This window comes from Penicillium canariense, assembly GCF_028826845.1.
Source record: "Penicillium canariense strain IBT 26290 chromosome Unknown utg000008l_segment0_segment0, whole genome shotgun sequence".
Classification (NCBI taxonomy): Eukaryota; Fungi; Ascomycota; class Eurotiomycetes; order Eurotiales; family Aspergillaceae; genus Penicillium; species Penicillium canariense.
In genome coordinates, this window is record NW_026622735.1 from 398873 (window position 1) to 418575 (window position 19703).

Genomic DNA, 19703 nt, shown 5'->3' on the forward strand with positions numbered 1-19703 from the left:
AAGCGTAAATAAAGCCATTGAAGAGGCATGTGAGCAAGGTTTCATCAAGGTTCTAGCCTAGGTTTGTTTGCATGTAACCTCGCATTTCACCCGATTCGCCATACATTGAGCTGTTCATGACATGAGAAAACACCTACTCTACCAGGGAGCCAAGTCTAGATTATTTCGCCAAGACATCAAGGAGCCTTTTCAAGTGCTAGGTGCATGCTGCCCGAGGAAAGCGAAACCTAGAACATGGTCCGTGAGGAGGATGACTATAATTATTTAGGGTCGGAAAGCAATAATATGACGCAAGCCAAGACTAATCACGGCGATATGGATGGAGAACAGACATTACATGATTTATAACAGCACCTTCTCAAGTTCTATTAGATAGGAGTGTTGGTGTCTCTCAAAAGAAGAGTACTGGGACATCAAAACTCCAAATTTACCACTCTATTGATAACCTACATGAAAAAATATACCAAAATGGCTTCTATGTGTTGCATTGTACCAGAACATGTATTGGAAAGAGCTGTGGAGGCAAGACAGGTACCGCAACACATTCTCAATGCTTGCCAGTCTACCCTTGAGAAAACAAGAGAACTACAAAATACCCGTGTCGCGCACGGCCGACATCTCTTGTTTGGCCAGGAGCAACAGCCTTCCGAAGGTATCGTTCCGCCTTACATCCATGAAATAATTGCTCGGCAAGCCGTAACGGAAGAGCAACGCGATTCATCTCTTAGTACAGTTGCGCATGATACTAAGTATCGTGTAGTTGCAGGAAAGATACGTCGTTTAAATCGTACGATTTACAATGCGCACCACTCCATGGACGAAGATCCTGCTCGTGACAAGATCATGATCAAAGAAGGCGGCCCTCCCATCACCAAGGAGCAAGACCCAAGCTATGATGCTAATGAATGCTATAATGGATTCCAGAAGACATATGACTTCTACTTTGAATTCTTCAAGCGAGACTCAATTGACGATCGGGGGCTCAAGCTCGACGGCTTCGTGCATTATGGAGACCGCTATCTGAACGCCTTCTGGAATGGCAAAGAAATGGTTTTCGGCGATGGAGACGGCGTTATCTTCAATGGATTCACCGATGAGCTGGACGTTATAGGCCACGAGCTTACCCACGGGGTCGTGCAGTATACGAGTCCGCTCGCGTACAGCTTTCAGAGCGGGCTCTGAATGAATCACTTGCCGATGTCTTTGGAATCATGATTAAGCAGTGGGGAAACAATCCAATTGGCTCATCGCTGAGGGAATCTGGGGCAAAGGCATCAACGGCAGAGGTCTACGTGATATGAAGGCACCTGGAACAGCTTACGACGACAGTAAAGTCGGATCCGACCCGCAACCGGCACACTGGAAGAGTTTCAAGAAACTCCCACTTACGAGTGATCGTGGTGGCGTCCACATAAACTCTGGTATACCGAATCGTGCTTTCTATCTCGCTTCTACAATGATTGGGGGCTATTCATGGGAGACTGCTGGGCCTGTTTGGTACAAGGCTCTAACGAGCGGTGAACTCAGCGAGAACGCAACATTCAGGGAATTTGCCGAACTTACTATTCGAAATGCTGGTGACTATGAAGAGAAGATCAGGGAAGCTTGGAAACAGGTTGGGTATCCGTTTGTTGAGGGCAGGGATGAGCTGTAATTTGCTACAGGAATGAGCTACGACATCCAACATGTGGATAGCAGCTTAATACCAATAAAAGTTCCGTCTTTTCCAGTAATCCGCTTGACAACATTGCATCTCCGATGGGGTTATTTCAGTGTATTGAATGAAAGCGAAAATCAGAGAGCTGTCGAACTAGCTAATTAATGGTAGTGTCGCAGGGTCCCAGTATGTATGGAAGCGAAAAGTTTTCCTGCGCCTCGCAACATTTACATTTCCGGTCTCTCTAGCTCAATCCATCCAAACGCTTTACCATTGCATTGTACGATTCGTGACGAGCAATCCTTTTCTACCAATATCTGTTACGGTGATGAAAAAATTGGAAAATCCATCTGTACCATTTGACGAGAGTATCAAGACTCTGGGAGACAATCAAAAGAGAACCCTTTCGCTGCGAGGTTTCTTTATAAACCTCCTTTCGTCCCATTTCAGCAAGTTCATTATCATGCCTCATTTGTGTTACCATCATCTATTCTTGCAGGGTTTACCTCCCTAGGCCTTGGTGGCCCAAATGTCATAACAGCTGGGTTAAGTAATTTCACTAGATCTTACATATCGCTTCCCACATCTTGGGAGCGAATAGCCATCTCTATAGCTATTGATGTCGGGCTTATATTTGCTCATTTATATTTTAACAGCTACGAGTTTTAATGCTTTTCAATAGCAGCAGCTCCCTACCACGTGATTTACAAAGTAATCTAAACTCAAGGGCCCTTCGTTCTCTTCTTCAAGTGATCACCATCCTGCATAGAGCTGTACTCAGCATTATGATATCCTAGAAGGGAAGTAAAATGAGCCTGATAGAACAACAAACTAATAATGAACATGTTGTTATGAACAACATGAAGATAATCAATCAACAGGGAGCTCCCGTGCATGACAAGATGATTGAACGTCCTCTTTTCGACCATAAAAAATCAATATAACTCCAACATTAATTGCGCCTTAAACCCCCATTTCTTCGTCCGTTGTGCGTCTTTTGACAGTCATTTTGTAGGTCGGTGCTTCTTGGTTTGGGGAGCCTTCCACACCCGTCGCATCACCATCAGCTTGTGAGCCGAAATCTCTTGCAAACGTATCTGGCTGGTTCTTCTCAATGGACTGCTCGGCGGAAGCGTATCATTGAAAAACCTCTTCTAAAAGAGGAGCAATTCCATCATCGGTGACTCGGTTCTTGTCATATTTCAATAAAACTGCAGTCTCTTGGATAAAATCCAGAACATTGGATATTTCGATCATACCTCCCCTGAGTCGCTGGGGAAACCCTCTCCCTTTAATTAGAGCCAATAATCCGGCAAAGGAGGTGTTAATAGCCGCTAAAATTGTTATTGCCAACATGTGATCGGTAGCTGAAGGTCTTAAAGCGGTAATAGTGGCACCGACTATCACCTGCGCGATTGTAAGGAAATTGAACAAAAAGCTGCTAAGCCGATATTGCATTTTCAGATGTCGTTTCCTGTGAGCAAGTTCTCTTCGCAAATCAGCTGTTGCAGCCAAGAATGTCGAATGGATATGAGGCTCTTCTTGAGACCTTTATGAAGATGACTGATGGGGTTCAGGCATGGTTGCAATTTGGAATTGAAACTCATTTTTGAGGAGAAGGGGCTTCTGAGGAAATTTTGCAGCGTCTCGTTGACTTTTGCTATTATTTGATAAGTTTCTTCGACATAGGTGAATAACATTTATAAAATGTTCGACCAGTACCTTGTGACTTCGTGCAAAGTATCTCTTCTCTCATTATCGTTCCAGGCTGGACTAGACTTTGCGGCTATTTGGGGGTATTTCAGTCTCCAAGAGCTAATATAGCTTAGTGTGACATTCTCTTCTTCTCTCATCATACTTTCGTCAGGCTAGCCGAGGTGGGGAGTATAATATTTCTACCTATCGAATGGCCCATGAGGGATGGTTTCATCCATCCCCTAGTGTTTATTTAATGCTTTTCTCTCTAATATTGACTTGAAAATGGAAAAAACTATTTGTTAGATGCGTGTTTATTTAGCGCTATGAGCGGCTGTCGCCTTATTAATTCATAAATACCTCAATACGGCACGATGAGTTATGTGGCTATTGTTTGTTCTTACATCAAGGAAACAAGAACTAGTAGACTCTTGAAGCAGGCCTTCCATTCGCAGAAAGTGAATGGGCCTTGTCTGAGAAGGTCGGTAGAAATCTTAGCAAGAGATTTGAGCAATCCAGAAAAAAAAAATTAAGTTTCAGATTCTTGAAGTCAATGTGGTGTCCAAGGTTCTCCGAGTCTCGCCAAGGCCCGAACCATACATCCGTTCTAAGGATGATCCACTCCGTGACCATGGGAGACGCAGATCAACGGACTGTATGCATTGAACCGTTTGCGTCCACAAGCCCTTTATGTATTTTCAGTACTTGCATTATGCAAAGATTAAAAGATGAATTGTATGAGGGCGTTGAATCAGTCCGGATCTTCTATCTAGATAATGGCGGCGTGGTCGCCTCTGTCCTGGTCATTAATGATGTCATGTTTCGTAGGTTTATCGCAGACTGTCATCAGTCACAGCAATACGGTTCACCGGAGCGGTAGAAAGAACAATCAAATTCAAGCAGATTCAATCATGGGCATATTACGTAACAGGCATATTGCGTGGCCATCTAGGTTAGGTTAGCAGTCCTGACAGTTCCTTAATCATGCACCTAGCTTCTATAACTATTGGCCTCCAAGTGACCGATGTAGCCGGCGTACTTGCACCAATCCTCCCACCATTGGCAATGAATTTTGGAAGTATTCTCAGCACCAGTTTTTGTAGTTCACGATTGGACCACCCTGGGATACCAGCCAGGCTGTTAGACAGAGGAATCAGTGAACATCCAAGAAGATACCCCAAATTATCCCACAGTGGAAGCCTTACAGGGATACGTCATAAATTGGGGCTGCGACACTGTAGATGTACTAGGTGCGGGCTTAATATCTTGTCATGAGGAGCTGGATAATAACGCACCAGGCCAGAGCGATCCGGGCTTATAAAACTATAGAGGATCGTATAGGGGGCTATAAAGTACTATAGGGGACAGTAGTATGGTCCTAACTACCTTGAAAAAGGACTTAAGACTAGATAGATAGTCCAGTCCCGGTCCTTGCCAAGGTCTACACTGATTCAAGTGACCAGAATCATCGACCAACATTATCAGATCTTACCAGTGTATTGCTAGCCGTCGTTCTTTCTCAAGTTTCCCAGGGCTCAAATGACGCCCTTGGGTTTGGAAATGGCCAAAGCCAAAGTCGGTGTTGGTGATAAAATATCGCATTTTACTATGGTGTTTAGGGATGACCCACTCGCATAACGATAGCGTTATGTTTATCTCACCATGGTTGTCGATACTAGCATGCAACCTCTTATCCTTGCTGACAAGCTGGGTATCATGGTTCCGGATTTATTTTGCATTACAATTTCCCCATGTTGTTGACTAGTCTGTGTAGAAGAAAGAGATGGAAATTCAATTGTTACAAATTTGAGAATGCTAAGCTCCTTCAGATGGGTCGCCCGATTAAAATCATGAGACACATCACTCAGACTCTGGAAACTGACATTTCCTACAGGTTAAAGTCATCCAGATAGTATATGCACCTCAGTGCTGCTGGTGCCAGTGTTGCGCGTTTTGATGGCGATCAGATCAGGGCGGCCGTCCTTGCTCCAGTCTCCCATCACAAAATCGAAGGAGTCATCTGTCTCGGGCAATGGTGTGCCAGTCTGCACTATGAAGTTCTGAAAGTTTGAGGCACCAGATAGTATATGCACCTCACTGCTGCTGGTTCCCGTTTTGCTCTTTTTGATGGCGATCAGATCAGGGCGGCCATCCTTGTTCCAGTCCCCAATCGCAAAATCGAAGGTGTTATCTGTCTCGGGTAGTGCCGTGCCAGTCTGTAGTATGTAGCTCTGGAAGTTTGAGGCACCGGATAGTATGTGCACCTCGGTGCTGTTGGATCCAGTTTTGCTCTTTTTGATGGCGATCAGATCAGGGCGGCCATCCTTATTCCAGTCCCCAATCGCAAAATCGAAGGTGTTATCTGTCTCGGGTAGTGCCGTACCAGTCTGTAGTATGTAGCTCTGGAAGTTTGAGGCACCGGATAGTATGTGCACCTCGGTACTGTTGGATCCAGTTTTGCTCTTTTTGATGGCGATCAGGTCAAGGCAGCCATCCTTGTTCCAGTCCCCAATCGCAAAATCGAAGGTGTCATCTGTCTCGGGCAATGGCGTGCCAGTGTGTAGTATAAAGTCCTTAAAGTTTGAGGCACCGGATAGTATGTGCACCTCGGTGCTGTTGGAGCCAGTTTTGCTCTTTTTGATAGCGATCAGGTCAAGGTGGCCATCCTGGTTCCAGTCCCCCATTACAAAATCGAAGGTGTCATCTGTCTCGTGCAATGCCGTGCCAGTCTGTAGTATGTAACTCTGGAATGGTGTGCCTGGAGGTGGTCGGTTCAGCTGTTGGATCTGTTTGTCTTTCTCCGCAAGAGCCTAGCCATAGTTAGCATGAGAAAAGGACCGAAAGTAACAACCCGCCTACCTTTTGAAGAGCCTCCAACTTCACCTGAGCGGCTGTGAGTTTTGCCTGCGTATCTTGCAGACTCTCGCTGTCAATCACGTCACCGGTATCTCCAAAGTGGTCGGCTGTATCCTCGCCAGGTCCTTCAGCAGTGCGGCTGCGGCACCACAAAATGCCGAGACGCCAGATCTTGCTGCTCTGAGGCGCGTCGTCGCTGCGACCGAAGAAACCTTTCATGGATCCGAGGTTGAAAGGCACGTCAAGATAGAGCACGCTCACATTTTCGTAAGGCACGCCGTCCCGGACGATGGTCTTTCTGGGCTCAGAACCAGTTGAACCAGGAGTTGAACCAGGCTCAGAATGAAGAGCACGGGCAATCAAGCCACGACCACGATTAGTAAAGAGGCGCAACCCAAGTACTTGCGAGTGCGTCTCCCCAACTCGCCTGCCGTGCTCGATAGAAGCAGAGTTGATCCTCTCGCCGGCGAAGAAAGGCCCAAACTTCTTGACTCGTGAGCCATCGCGCGACTGCGGAAATATTAGAATGCCACGTCCGAGTGCAGAAAAATAATATCTTGTGAGAAACTTACTGCTCCTTTTTCGACCAAGAGACCGTTCTCATATGACACAGCCAGATATACGAGAGCGCCTTCAGCAACTTCAGCCCTGATTGACCGGATTTCCCAGTCTCGCTTGAGGTAATCAAGGTTGTTGAATGGCCTCCCCTGAAACTCATCGCCAGCAGCGCTGGAGACACGGAAATTTTCCCCAATCATCGGATCGGTGGCAAGGAGAGCCTGCATGGCCGCTTTCTCCTCTTCCGACAGCTTGTCATTCTCCGTGAAAAGAGGGGAACCTTCTGCGATTCTCTCATCTTCATCAATAGCTGTCTGCTGTTCCTCTTCTGTAAGGGTTTTCGCCATAAACCGCTTGCCTGATAAAGGATGGGTTTTGATCCGCAGTCTTTCCGGCACCACGACCGTAGGAAGGCGCGCCTCAAATGCAGTCGAAGCCTGGAAAGGCTCCTCATGACCCTCATCGGTTGCAAGCTTAGGGTCCTTCTCAATCTCGTTGACTTCGTTAACGATCCGAGCCATTTGTCGACGCGCAGCAATGCGGGCGTCACTAAGGCCTTTGACCGTTGCATCAAAGAGGAAGGTCTCTTCCTTATATTGGTAAAGACCTGTTACAGGGTCTCTGGTCCCTGTCTTCGATAATTCTCTCGATGTTCCCCCTTCTTTCTGCTGATCACTGTCTTTTGCCCCAGTCTTCGCGACTGAGTTGTCGCCATCGCTCCGCTGCTGGATCTCCATTGTTTTGCCTTGTACCTGGAAGATTTGCTCTCCTAGACGCTTGTACAGCGCTTTGTAGCTAACGAATGTGTCAAGCAGGGAACTAGTGTATATCTGCGCATTCTCATACTGAAGCGCAGTATATGATGCTGGCTTTCGTGCAACGAAACTTCGCAGCGCGTCGTACTTAGTCAAGATAGCATAAGTACGTTGGGGACATTCAGCGACCAGGTCCGGGAACCGAGCAGCAGCGTCCATCAGACTTTGAATATCCCACTTCTGCTCCATCGGTTTGATATGGCCTCCACCCGACCAGCTGACTTGGATAGTTGTTTCCGTGTTGGTCTCGATGTTTGACCTTGCAACACCAACATTTACTTCCCCTTCGACCTGGACGGCACTGGCAGTCAGTGCCACCTTTGCTTCAGCCTGAATATCGGTTTTCTTGGCTTTGTTGAGGATCTTCATGCTGACGAGGGCATTGAATTCGCCGCCTTCCAAGAAACCGGAAATGAAAGAGTCGCCGTAGACCTCGCGGAAGTTCTCCTTGTCTACCGATCGTAGGGGATTGAAGACCAGCGCATCTTTGAAGTTGATAGTCTGATTCACCACCTTCACGGAGATGTAGAAGTTCAGGTCACTCTCCTTGAACTTGTCAGAGTCGACGAAAGAGCCTTTGCCGGAGCCACCGATCTTGCCAGCTTTGATAGACAACGAGCCCGAAACGCTCATGTCATCCATGACATCGCTCAGACGATCCACAAATCGGGACGTGTAGATGACGGTCTGGCTAGGGCCTCGGGGAGCGGTGGCGTCGAATTCGTACTTGGTCGTTTGTTCTCCAATGCCGTTGAAGCGTTCAACAAATTGGTTCTGTGCGCGGATCTTCTCCATATCTTGCAGGCTCATTGCCTTCAAATTCGCTGCATTATCAATAGCTTTGCGTGCGTCCTCGCGTCGTTTGGCGTCCCACTGACGCTTCTCGGTACGGATTGCTTGTTGTTCTTTTCGCTCTTCTTCCCGACGGGTTCGCTCGTCCTCGCGTGCTTCCAGTTCAAGTTTCCTGCGGTAAGCACGATCTTCTTTTAGAAGCTCCTGCTCTTCTTTCTCGCGCCGAGACGCTTCAGCCGCGTCATGGGCTGATTGCACAGGAGTTGCAGCAATCTTCGTTTTGGTAAGAGCAGCTCTGATTGCGGTACGACCGAGAGGCGTGGCTGACTTCTCAGCTGTCCGCTGACGTGCCCGATCAGAAGAAAGAGATCTTTTGACAGACTTCTTGGTGTTGGCACGAAGATTAGCTACCACGTTGTCTCTGTCGTGAGGCTGTTCTGCATTCGCTTGAAGATTTGCCATGATCGCCTCTCGGTCGATCTTATCATCATTGCCTTGAGGTTCTGATGGCTTCTCTGCAGTCGGTTTCTCAACAGCATCGTCGCTTGATGCAGTCGTCTTAGTGACCTTCTTGCCACCAGCTTGCAGCTTTGCCAAGATAGTCGCTCGATCGGGCTTTATGACCGCTTGAGGCTTCGTCTCTGAGGATGAAGTAGCTCTGCCTCGAGTCTTTGCAGGTTTCGCTTCACTTTCAACCACCGGCTCAGGCTCAGGCTTAGCGTCTGCATCCTCTGACTCACCGCCTTTCTGTGTCGCCTCGACGTCCGTGGATTTAGAGTCCGGTTTGTTGTCCTCAACTTCCGTCCGGGCTTCGTCGGCGTCTGGCACTTCATCGACAGAATCGGTTTCCTTTGAAGAATCTTCAGGCTCACCTTCAAGTTCCTTCTTCAGCTCCGATTCTGGTTCTTCTTCTGGATCTTCAGTGGCAGGCTTCTGCTCCGTAGCCTCAGGCTCTGATTCCGCCTCCGCCTCGGGTTCTTCCTCTGTACCTAAAGTCAATACATAATTCATCCATCAGATTCTATAACGCTCACCTGCGGTCTCTTCATCCCCTTCATCCTCCAGTTGTTCTTTAATCACTTTAACCTCATCCTTGGCTTTTTCAGCATTGGCCGCAAGGACGGCAGTGGCCGGGCTTTCGACGAGCACTTCCTTTTGCCTTGTCCAAGCACTAGGTGTGGCACTCTTCTGTGCCATGATTCGCATTGTTGTACCATCATTAGTCACGACGTTCTCTGACCTGTTAGAGTCAACGACAACAGCATCGTCAATGCACATCTGCTGGGTGTAGGAGTTGAAACTGATAATATTGTTAGTGATTTCAACTGGACCGATCGGAGTTGAATTTGATCGTCCTACCCTTGCCCAATGCGCATAGCATTGTTGTAGGGTGCTAGGAGGAGCGACATCTTGGCGACAACCTGTAACTAGCCCTATCAAAAAAACAACAATAGATTAAGCGTGTGGTCACTTGACCGGGATAGGACAGTAAAAATATGATTGTAAAGAATATTAACCCGTATGGATCATCCACGGGTTAACCACGAGTTGATGAGGGAAGGGTAATATATACTATTTTGCCTGACTGAACTCCTAGGCTCAAATCACCTTCTGATTCTCTGATGAACACGAAGTGCTCCTCCCACGCTAGCGGCGGCGACATTGCCACTCTGGCAACAACCTTGGAAGGAGGACTAAATAAGCGATACACAACACAGCTATGTGGTATCGTTCGTGTCATGCGCGTCCCCTTCGAGATAGACTGCAGACTACATTTCTGATTTTGAGACTCGGCCATGTGGCCTCCTTCTGCAGCGAGCGCCACGAGGCGCTAACGTCCGTTATGCGGAGCTGGGGAGGGCGCAGCTCGGCTATACCTAGTTATAATTATCGGCCCAAGCTGAAAGAATATGGACTAGTCCTGTTCCAGACGAATGACAAGCCCCACCAGCTCAGGATGAAAGACTCGATTACTGAAGAGAATAAATAAGCGATCGCGTGCTGGTTGAAATACCCTTGAAGGGGTCGATACTCGCTGGTTACAATCCTGACATTGAAAAGTAAACCAACTCACTATACGGAGTACGTGGCTTGAAGAATTGAGATCCCTATGTAATCACTTGTTTGCTAGTGGTAAGGAACCAGTGCGGGCGCTGATGTGGGGTAATCGGCCCGATTGTTCAACTTGACGCAGGTACTGATATGCTCGGACTGGTAGCCCCCTGTTCACAGTCGCGATTTTACGCCTCTTCGCGCTCAAGGCTTTTGTGGCTGGCTGAAAAGGAGAACTATTTAGCAGTGTCAACCTTTCCGGGCACCATCTAGACCAAATCCACGGCCACATCTCCGTCCCTATTGTCGGCATGAAATGCCATCCCGCTGTACTTGAAAATGTAACCCAATGTCACGAGCTTCTTTTCTCGTGAAGTTTAGCAATGGGGCTAGCTCCCATCTACTCCTTCCTTTCCTAGCTACGCTACGATATTTTAGGTTGGACATCCACCTGCCGAGGACGACTGTGCTCCCCCCCCCCCCCCCCATCGATAAAATAATTCGATTGATTGCTGGTTTGTGTCTTGCTTTTCTCCGATGATCAGACCACCTTTACCATGATCACCACCGATGAAGAGGAAACATATCGAGCCCGTCCAGATGGCCCTGATGAGGATGAGGTCTCCCGACAAGCTCGACAGGGACTACCGCTGGCGCTACCTTGGGGACGCGAGATCATCCGCCTTGGCACCACATTCTTTTCTGATCGACAGACTACGATGAACCCCTGGTCTGACGAAACGCCTTTTGTGCTCTCTGAATTGCACATGATCAAAAAAGAATTGCACGCAGAGTACGGAACGAACTCGACTTTCAAGAAGGTTTCGACGCGAAAGACCTGCGAGACGGGCAATCATCTCAGCCTCGGGTTTGGTGTCGGTGTCGGGTTGCCGTACTTGGCTTCTGTGAATGTTAAGGGGACCTATGACGAGCACCTACAGGAGAACAAAGATTCAGACAAAATATCCCTTACTTCGAGTTGTCGAGCTGGTACAATTGAGTTCCAAAGCCAGCCTCGGCTGACGCTGGAGGCTATAAAGGAGATCAAGTACGGAGGTGGCTTTGAAGGACTGTGCCAAAGGTATGGAGACTACTACCTAGCTGGCTACAGGCTCGGAGGGGATACCGGTATCCTGATGAGTGCGTCGGGGCAATCAAGGACTGAGATTGAAAAATATGGCATCACAGCGACTGTAACTGTACTTCTCATATCAGCTAGCGAGCACTGGGAAAAGGAGTTTCAGTCCTTCCGCTCTGGCCGGCAGGTGAGACTGCTTGGCTATGATACATTGGACAACAAGCACTGGCAAAACTTCAGTGCAGCGGGCGATGATATAAAGGAGGTAGACGCCTGGGCCTGTGGGGGTTCTGCAGTTGATTCCAACTCACTCCTAGCCGACACTAATGCAATCATGACACGATCAGAAAATATCCTTGAACGAGTGAGCGAGGTGCTCGAAAGGCACGGATATCGGAACGGCGAGAGTCTTACATATGTACAGTGTGAGGAGCTCGTTCAGGAGGGGATCGTCGTTGAGCTGTTGCTGCAACCAATGTCCAGATTGCGGGATGTGATTCTGTGGAGGAATGAGAGAAACATCATTTGAACAGATGAAGAGAAATTTCTTGGTTCAGAGCACCTGGACCAGACTAGTCACTTATTATTTGTCTCTGTCCTCTATTGATACCCTTGTTATAACACCCGAAACTGGTGGTCAAATACACCTAGCTATGAATCACTACTAAGTATGATTAGTACTGAGTTATATGGCCGTAAGCTCGTGGATGAATCTGTGGGCTCAGGACAAAATATTCTTAGAGTGGCAAATGTGCCAAATCAACCAGACAAGTCACGCATTATTATCGAGCAATACAAGCTGTCTAATAACGGGACATTCAGACATTATCCTCAGTAGGGGCCAAGATACCAAGATCACAAATGTGGCATACGTGGCATTCCAAAGTCGCGGGCACCAGTCCGAGCTATTTTTCCCCTCACCAGGGTTGTTTGCAGAAAGTTATTGTAATAAATTTTATTTTTTCCCTGGTTTCATATCTTTGCTCAACACTCTCCGGAGCTGGACGGATTCTGTCTTGAATTTTGAAAACGTCTTTTTGTCACTCTAAACGTCACAAGCCTCAACCATTCCAAATTCTCACTTCTTCTTCTCCAGCTTCTTGGTTAGGTGCTCGGTGCCATGAGAGTGATCTTCCTTGATGCCAGCAAGTTCTTTCTCTTTCTTTCTCTGTGCGTCCGTGAGACCTGTCGGGGCTTTTTCCTTGCCAACAATCTTCTTTTGACTGAAGTTGTGATTGTCGCTGTCCATATTGGTGGAGAATTATTGAATTCACGTGAGAACTAAGATTATCTGAAAGTTAGCCTTGTCCAGCAATATATAGATTCAGTATTACCTTGGCTCGGGGCAAGATCGCAAATATGGGTATTATACTGGGATGCAAGAGAATTCGAGGGGCAGGCTGTTGCTTTTGCCTTTGATTGTTCTTCACGCAATGTCAGCCTTGTGGATGCATAAAAGTGGCGGAGTTACGCCTTACCTTGAATTAAAACGAGTCCGCAAATATTTGAACGCTAGTAGGATGAAAGAGACGTCGAGGAGCAGGCCCATGCTCTGTCTTATAGCCTTCTTCTGGCAATTTCAGATCTCAGAATGATAGACGTGGCGCTCACAACATATTCTGTTGCTTAGCTGAAATCATCAAGAACAAGTACAAATAGCCGAGTCGTTATGTGGTAATTGGCTGGAATCATCGAGAATAAGTAAAACTATCCGAGCTGTCATTCGATATTTCCAAATGGAATAGGTATGTTTTTATCACGATACAATTCTTTGCGAGTAGTTCTTGTCGCACAATTTGGGGCGTAATACCGCTAGACTAAAAATGCTCCATGGGCAACATTCTTAGTCCATACGGTCATTTATTATTTCGACAGTTCTGCGAAGCTAGAGTGAAGCTGAAATGAAGCTCGTGGATTTAGCGGCTTTACTAGGTCACAAGTTCACAATTTCACTAGCGCCTGATGGGCCGCGTATGAGAGTGATCACGCTAAGTTTGTGATTCGGCAAGTTTGGCCGATAAAAAGAAGTAGGCTACGGTACGCCTACCGCTTTCGTGCAGTTTACGTCGAGCTGAAATTTCGTCAGTGCGTATGAAAGTGGGGACATTCCTGAGGGCACCACCGCCACAAGTGGGGTAGGTCATGTTTTAAGGAAGAATTAGCCTCGCCATGTGTCCCCCAAGCCGGTTCTAGCTGAACTTGCACGGACCTTTAGATCAAGACGCAGCTTCACTATGTGCTGTACCTAACTACTCAGCGAAATTCCTTGGCTGTCCACCTGGGTTGGGTTGTGTGGTAGAACAATAAGTATAAAAGACATGTGTATGACAGACTCGACTCGATTTTTTATTCTCTTCTTCAACCACTTTCCATTTGATTTCTCCACTATTTCTTCAAGATGCCTGTCGACACGAAAATCATTAAGCCATTTGGAAAGGTCACGAAGAGCTTGATTATTGGAAAGGGGCCCAAAAACATAACACTTGAAACGTTGGACCCGCATAAATTGCGAGATTTGTTAGCCAAAGAAAAGGTTGCTAAGAAGGGATCAAACATCGTTTTTATCGACTGCCAAAGCTTTGCTGATAAGGGTGAGTAAATTTCAAACCACCTAAAGTCTCATATTAGCCATATTTCCCGATCTGATCCCGCGTATCAATAGGTAACACTGGCAGTCAAATTCATGGTGCTATTCATATCGACATGGTCGGGGCTCACTTGAGCCAAGCCAAGTTCAATGCCGTCATCAAAGCGAAGCCCGATGTGTACAACAAGATCGGTGGGGCCGAGCTTGTCGTGATCTACTGCTCCTACGGCTCGCTACGCTCTCCAACCATCATGGCCCTTTATGAGGATGCAGTATCTGACGTTGACACTCGTCCGTTGGTATACAATGACGACCAGTACGTCTTGTTGCTCGAAGGTGGAATCCACGCCTATGAAGCTGTTAAGGGTGAAGTACCTTATCGTAAGCTCCTCGCTCCCTAGTTGATATTTTTTATGGCCGAAAGCTGACTCTGAGGTCCTTTAGTGGAAAAATACGTCGGAATGCACAATGGAAAAGCAAAGACCGTCTCATCAGGAGGCTCGGGCAAGCTTCCCCAGCTGTCTGGTGATGACCACTGTGATATCTACTAAGGATATAATAGGCTATATCTATAAGGATTCTTATATACTGTAGCTATGTATATAATCCTTCGCGGTCAACTCTCATCAGACAAATATTACTCCATTGAAAAAAAACCCAAAACATACAACTGTCTGGACTAGGTAGATGCTGATTCGCTAGTGCCCAATCCGCTAAGTTAAACTAGTCAGTGAGCAACTGGCAGACTTTCTGGCTTATTCCTTAATCGATTACCTGCTCCTTAGCGAGAAATGCGTGAGTGCCACCCCCAGAGCCGCGCGATTAAAGAGGTGAAGCCAGCCAAGGCTCATATGTAGCACAGAATATTGCAAACGCGGTTTATCTCCTAGGTCAGTACAAATGAGATATTTTACGATAGTGCCCCATCAGGAAGCAGGTAACAGCTTGGCCTGAACAAACCCATCAAATTCGCTCAATTAAAAGGGGGATGACTCCGCGCCACTGTAACAAATCGATGCTCCCCTGAAGTATCCAGATATGCATGACAAGAATCAGGCGCAGGTTTTGTCCACTTTTGTTGTGACCGCAATACTGTTGGTACCTGTCGAAATTTGGGTACTCCACCTGTATTACCAGCTAGCTACCAACCAGCTTAAGCTTAGCTTGGTGGCGCAGATTACTCACTATCTGGCCACATCCCCTTTCTTTCTACAAAACACACTCTCTTGATCTATTGGTCTACACGTTACTAGGCGTTACCCTTCTCCCTAAGTTTGATAGTATCGATTAGTGCCGGAATATCTGTGACAACGGGGACGATACCGTGACGATAAGGTGTTGGTGGGACGATTTTTTGGGTTCGGAGTTGTTTGGGCTGCTACGGCTGGTACGCCCCAAGACGGGCGTGGCCCACATCGTAGTTCGCGAACTGGAAGTAGCAAGTGCAGCGATGTAGGCTTATCAACGAGGCAATGATGCGGCCCACCTCAAGCTAGGCAGATAGCCGGCCCCTATTCACCGACATAGTCTCCCGACTTCGAGCTCTTGCCCCTACTAGATTATTTACAGATCCAAAGGAAATACGTTACGCTTTTCGAATGCCCTATATGATTTATGCTTATCTATGTAACAAGCTCGTATGTCTTATTTGATTCTGATTTTGTAATATTTAACATATTCTTTGTATATCGGGATATTAATACAATCAATAAATTAAAATGCCAGCGCAAGGCCAGGCTTCTAGCATTAGCTTGGCAAAACTGCGTTCGAGAAGAGAATCGGGCCAGCAACACCCAGTCACATCAGAGTCGAGAGGGCTATAATTCCCTACACTGTAGGCTTCAAGAGCTCCTATTTTGTGATATACTCTCCTTGTTTGGATCAAGGGAGTCCGGACAGATCGCGTAGTCCGGCATTAGAGATTGTAGATGAAATTGTTTGTGTCCTTAAGAAGGCGGTCGCTTCATCATGAGTAGCCCAACAGATCAACGATTCTCTTCGCACATGAAACCGCCTATTGAAATGAATCTGAACTGCCATTTGCAAGATCGGGGAAGCCTTATAGCTATGTCACATAAATCCTGAGTCATCATGTGCTTCGCCATCTGAGCCATTAGCTATTCCCTCACTACCGTAGATGATGCGAACGTAAACATGTCATCTTTCAGCCCAATCCTCAAGGGCTTTCACGGCAAACGCAGAGCTGGTTCCTCTATTTCCGACCTCACGTTTAGCTCCAGGAAACAGATACATGCAAGAGGCTTCCCAACCGCCGTCTTCCAGCTGCATATCGACGAGTTTCTGGCGATCAGGATGATTTTCGATTCCGAGATAATTGCATGCTAATACTCGCATGCCAAGGCAAAACGCATCACCATTTGCCCCGACCCGCTCAGCCACCCGCGTCCGAAGAGGAGGTTCGAACCTTTCCTTGAGAGTAAGATCACTGGAAACACCAAGGAGACGTGTCATATAATAGAGGAACCACTCTGCGTTGGGGTAGTAGCGCGTCCCATTGATGTACGCTCGGTTAAGCAGAATGCTATAGATCCATTCCATTGTGCCAGGAAGCTCGTGGCTTCGCCCATACTTGTGAAATAGGGTCAGAACATTCAGAGATATAACAGCATCGACACGTGGCCTTGAGTGGTCGAAGTATGCCTGATAGATGGCATTAGCTTCTCCATACACAAGCACAGATGATTATTTAAACCACACCTGCACGTTTCCGTCTTCGTCGATATAATCATGCATCTCATCTAGTATAGAATGGACGATTGCCGGGTCAAGGGGGATCGTTAGAAGGCCAAGAGACGTCGTGTCTAGATCTTCGGGGTAGGTGTCACTTGTGTATTTTGGGTCACCTGGATTAAATGAGCGACTCTTGTATTGCTAGATAGAAGACTAACAGAGGCTCACCACTAAAGAAATTCCAGAGTCGGGGCGGGCATTTGAGGTTCACTAGGCTCCTACACACTGATAGTTAGCAACCTGTGGGCCTTAGTGTCAGGGTGAGACTTGCGGGTCTTTCAACACTTCTAAGATCAGGAGTGGAGCATAATTCTCAGCGATCGTCTCATTATGCTGGGTCGTTGTCGGAAATACCCCCTTCTGACGCCGCAAGAATGCAAGACCTCGTGCCACAGGATCGCCGATGAAGTTTGTGAGCGTACTGTAGAGCTTTGCGGTTTCAAAAGTCCCCCTCATTCCAACAGATAGCGCCGCGAGCACATTTTCAGGTCTGTCATCTACGAAAAAGGTCTGGTGTGGTACTGCCCGTGTGACTCGCAGGACGTGACGATAGAAGCGCAAGCTAGGCTTTCGAACACCGAGGGCAGAGGACGTAAAAACGCCATCAAAGATGGACCAAAAGTCGTCATCCCAGGATTCCCGCAATGCAGCATAGTCTTCTTTTGAAATATTGGACACCAGAAAGATGCGTGTTCCTGTCCGTTTGACTTCTTTGAAACTTGAAGCAACAGCCTGGTCGTAGGTGATAGTCTTGCGGAGCTTCAGGATCATCTCCGCCAGGTCGCTTGCCTGAAAATGATATTCCTCGGCAAGTTTTGCGAAACATTCCTGCTCACTGAGCCGACCACATTCGTAGCTCATCCAGACTGAAGTAGACATGATCCGTCGCAAGGAAAGGGTAGAGTCACGAGCTTCCAGCTTGTTCTCAACTTGCGGGTGCATGAAGATCCCCCCGAGGTCAACCAGGATGGTTGTTGATCTGGGCTTCACCGCATTGCTTAGGACCATCGTGGCGTCAGATAGGAGTGTGATTCTGAAATTTCGGGTGGGAAAATAAATCAGTCGAAAGGCTGACACTTTGGAAGTAGGTATATATTCCTCAAGGAGGATATAGGTCTGAGATTATCTGTTGGCCGAGAGAAGGCTGATGAGGCATGTGCGGAAAGGTCAATATACGATCTTAAGAAAGATGACCTCCCCCCCTTCTCCCTCCTCCTCCCACCAATTTTTTTGGATAGTACTTTTGCACACATGGATAATGTGGGAACATGCAAAATATGGTTCAAGTCAGCGCATTGCTACGTCTTCTACTTCCTCATCGCACTCCTTGCAGTGCATGTATCTCTCGCCCCACATGGCGTTCCGTGAGATTCTGTGCGTTTTTACGTTGGCCGACATAAGGAGCGGTGACGGGGTTGGGTTCGAGACCCCTTGCTTAGTTTGTTTTTGTCAGCAGATGAAGGGATATCTTACCGCTAGTAACTGATTAGTTGCTACTGGGTTCACACTCGTTTAGTATTTTATATATAATTAGAGATTAGTCAGTAACTCAGGCTTTATAATAGCCGAGTATCGGCGATACGCCTATTTCATAAGGGGTAGTCTATAGCAGCGCTCCCCCCCCTATTTTCCTTCTCAATCAATCAATATTATTTATCTATATTAGTTCCGCTTAATATTATTCGTCGTCTTCGTATACTAGGCTATATAGTATTAGCTTGCCCTGATAGTTATAAGCCCGATAGCCCGTTAATATTACTAAGAAAGATATATATCAGAACGCCTAGATCTTTCTATTAACGTAAGCTTCTAAAAACGATCAGCCCCTAAACTATTACCTAGCGGTAGTTTATCTAATACCGAGGGACTGTAGGCCTTACTTAAAGAGCCTATAAATTAGCCTAATTTATATACGAATATAACGACCTTTAAGATAACTTAAGCGTTAAATATAAACCCCTAGGACTAATAGCTCCGGTCGGAGGCTTAGTAAGGAGTATAGATAAGCTATATCGAATTAGCTACGATAGCTATAAAGGTATAGAGATATATTAACCCTAAGCTATTAGATAATAAGGTTAAGAAGCTACTTATTAAACTAAGGAATACCTTCCTATAACCGAACGATATTAATAGTACTATCGATAATCCTATCTAGCTTAGTAAGGCTAAATATCTTTATTATACCCGCCTAGTCTCGCTATTTAAAAAAGAGAGAGTATTCTGCTATACTATAAAGAAGAGTCTTACTTAGATAAATACTTATATCTATATAATAACCTATCCTAAAAAGTACTATATCTTAACTAGTAAGTAAACTATAAAAAAGAAGATAGTTAGATTAGCTTAGGAATTTAAGCCGAAGGGGGCTATATAGAAGTAAAACCTTCGAAATATATAGAGATATTAGGTATCTACCTAAATAGGTAAAACGTCGATAAATAAATAGCTATCGAACTAGTCTATCCTATATAATAAGGCCTATATAGCTAAAGTACTAGATATCTAGCGTTATATCTATATAATAGATAATCCTAGGATAATTTAGCTATTAGAGACTTTCTCTAAGCTATCCCTAGCTAGGATAGCTATTTTAGTAATTAGTATAGGGAGAAGCTAGAGAGGGAAACCCTATATTTCTAGGATATCTTAATAGAATACTAGATATACCGAGAAGTATAAGACTAGAATAAGAAGGGCTATTCGAGCGCTATAGCCTTTATAATAATACTATATAGTTATTAATAGCCTAATTAAGAATAGTTAAATATAAAGAGACTACTACGCTATATATATAGTAGCCTAAAGTATTAGTAGAAAGACTATTTTTATATAAACCTATCTAAGAGACTTTAGAACTAG

General features: G+C 46.2%; 5 protein-coding genes across 5 annotated transcripts; 3 read left to right on the forward strand and 2 right to left on the reverse strand.

Moving 5' to 3' along the window:
* Positions 1-468: 468 nt before the first annotated feature.
* Positions 469-1654, forward strand: N7482_010151 (M4 family metallopeptidase; the record flags this gene model as incomplete). Its single annotated transcript, XM_056692275.1, has 2 exons — positions 469-1147; positions 1224-1654. 2 exons carry the CDS (start codon positions 469-471, stop codon positions 1652-1654), a joined length of 1110 nt encoding a protein of 369 aa, XP_056538232.1.
* Positions 1655-5253: 3599 nt separating this feature from the next.
* Positions 5254-9651, reverse strand: N7482_010152 (uncharacterized protein; the record flags this gene model as incomplete). The annotated part of the gene is made up of 4 exons (XM_056692276.1): positions 5254-6162; positions 6212-6718; positions 6781-9350; positions 9408-9651. 4 exons carry the CDS (start codon positions 9649-9651, stop codon positions 5254-5256), a joined length of 4230 nt encoding a protein of 1409 aa, XP_056538233.1.
* A 1331-nt stretch (positions 9652-10982) lies between these two features.
* Positions 10983-12032, forward strand: N7482_010153 (uncharacterized protein; the record flags this gene model as incomplete). Its single annotated transcript, XM_056692277.1, has 1 exon — positions 10983-12032. The coding sequence occupies one exon, from the start codon at positions 10983-10985 to the stop codon at positions 12030-12032; it is 1050 nt and encodes a 349-aa protein (XP_056538234.1).
* A 1869-nt stretch (positions 12033-13901) lies between these two features.
* On the forward strand, positions 13902-14641 carry N7482_010154 (uncharacterized protein; the record flags this gene model as incomplete). The annotated part of the gene is made up of 3 exons (XM_056692278.1): positions 13902-14094; positions 14166-14471; positions 14535-14641. The coding sequence occupies 3 exons, from the start codon at positions 13902-13904 to the stop codon at positions 14639-14641; spliced, it is 606 nt and encodes a 201-aa protein (XP_056538235.1).
* A 1606-nt stretch (positions 14642-16247) lies between these two features.
* Positions 16248-17849, reverse strand: N7482_010155 (HAD-like protein; the record flags this gene model as incomplete). Its single annotated transcript, XM_056692279.1, has 4 exons — positions 16248-16751; positions 16809-16954; positions 17010-17059; positions 17125-17849. The coding sequence occupies 4 exons, from the start codon at positions 17847-17849 to the stop codon at positions 16248-16250; spliced, it is 1425 nt and encodes a 474-aa protein (XP_056538236.1).
* Positions 17850-19703: the final 1854 nt, after the last annotated feature.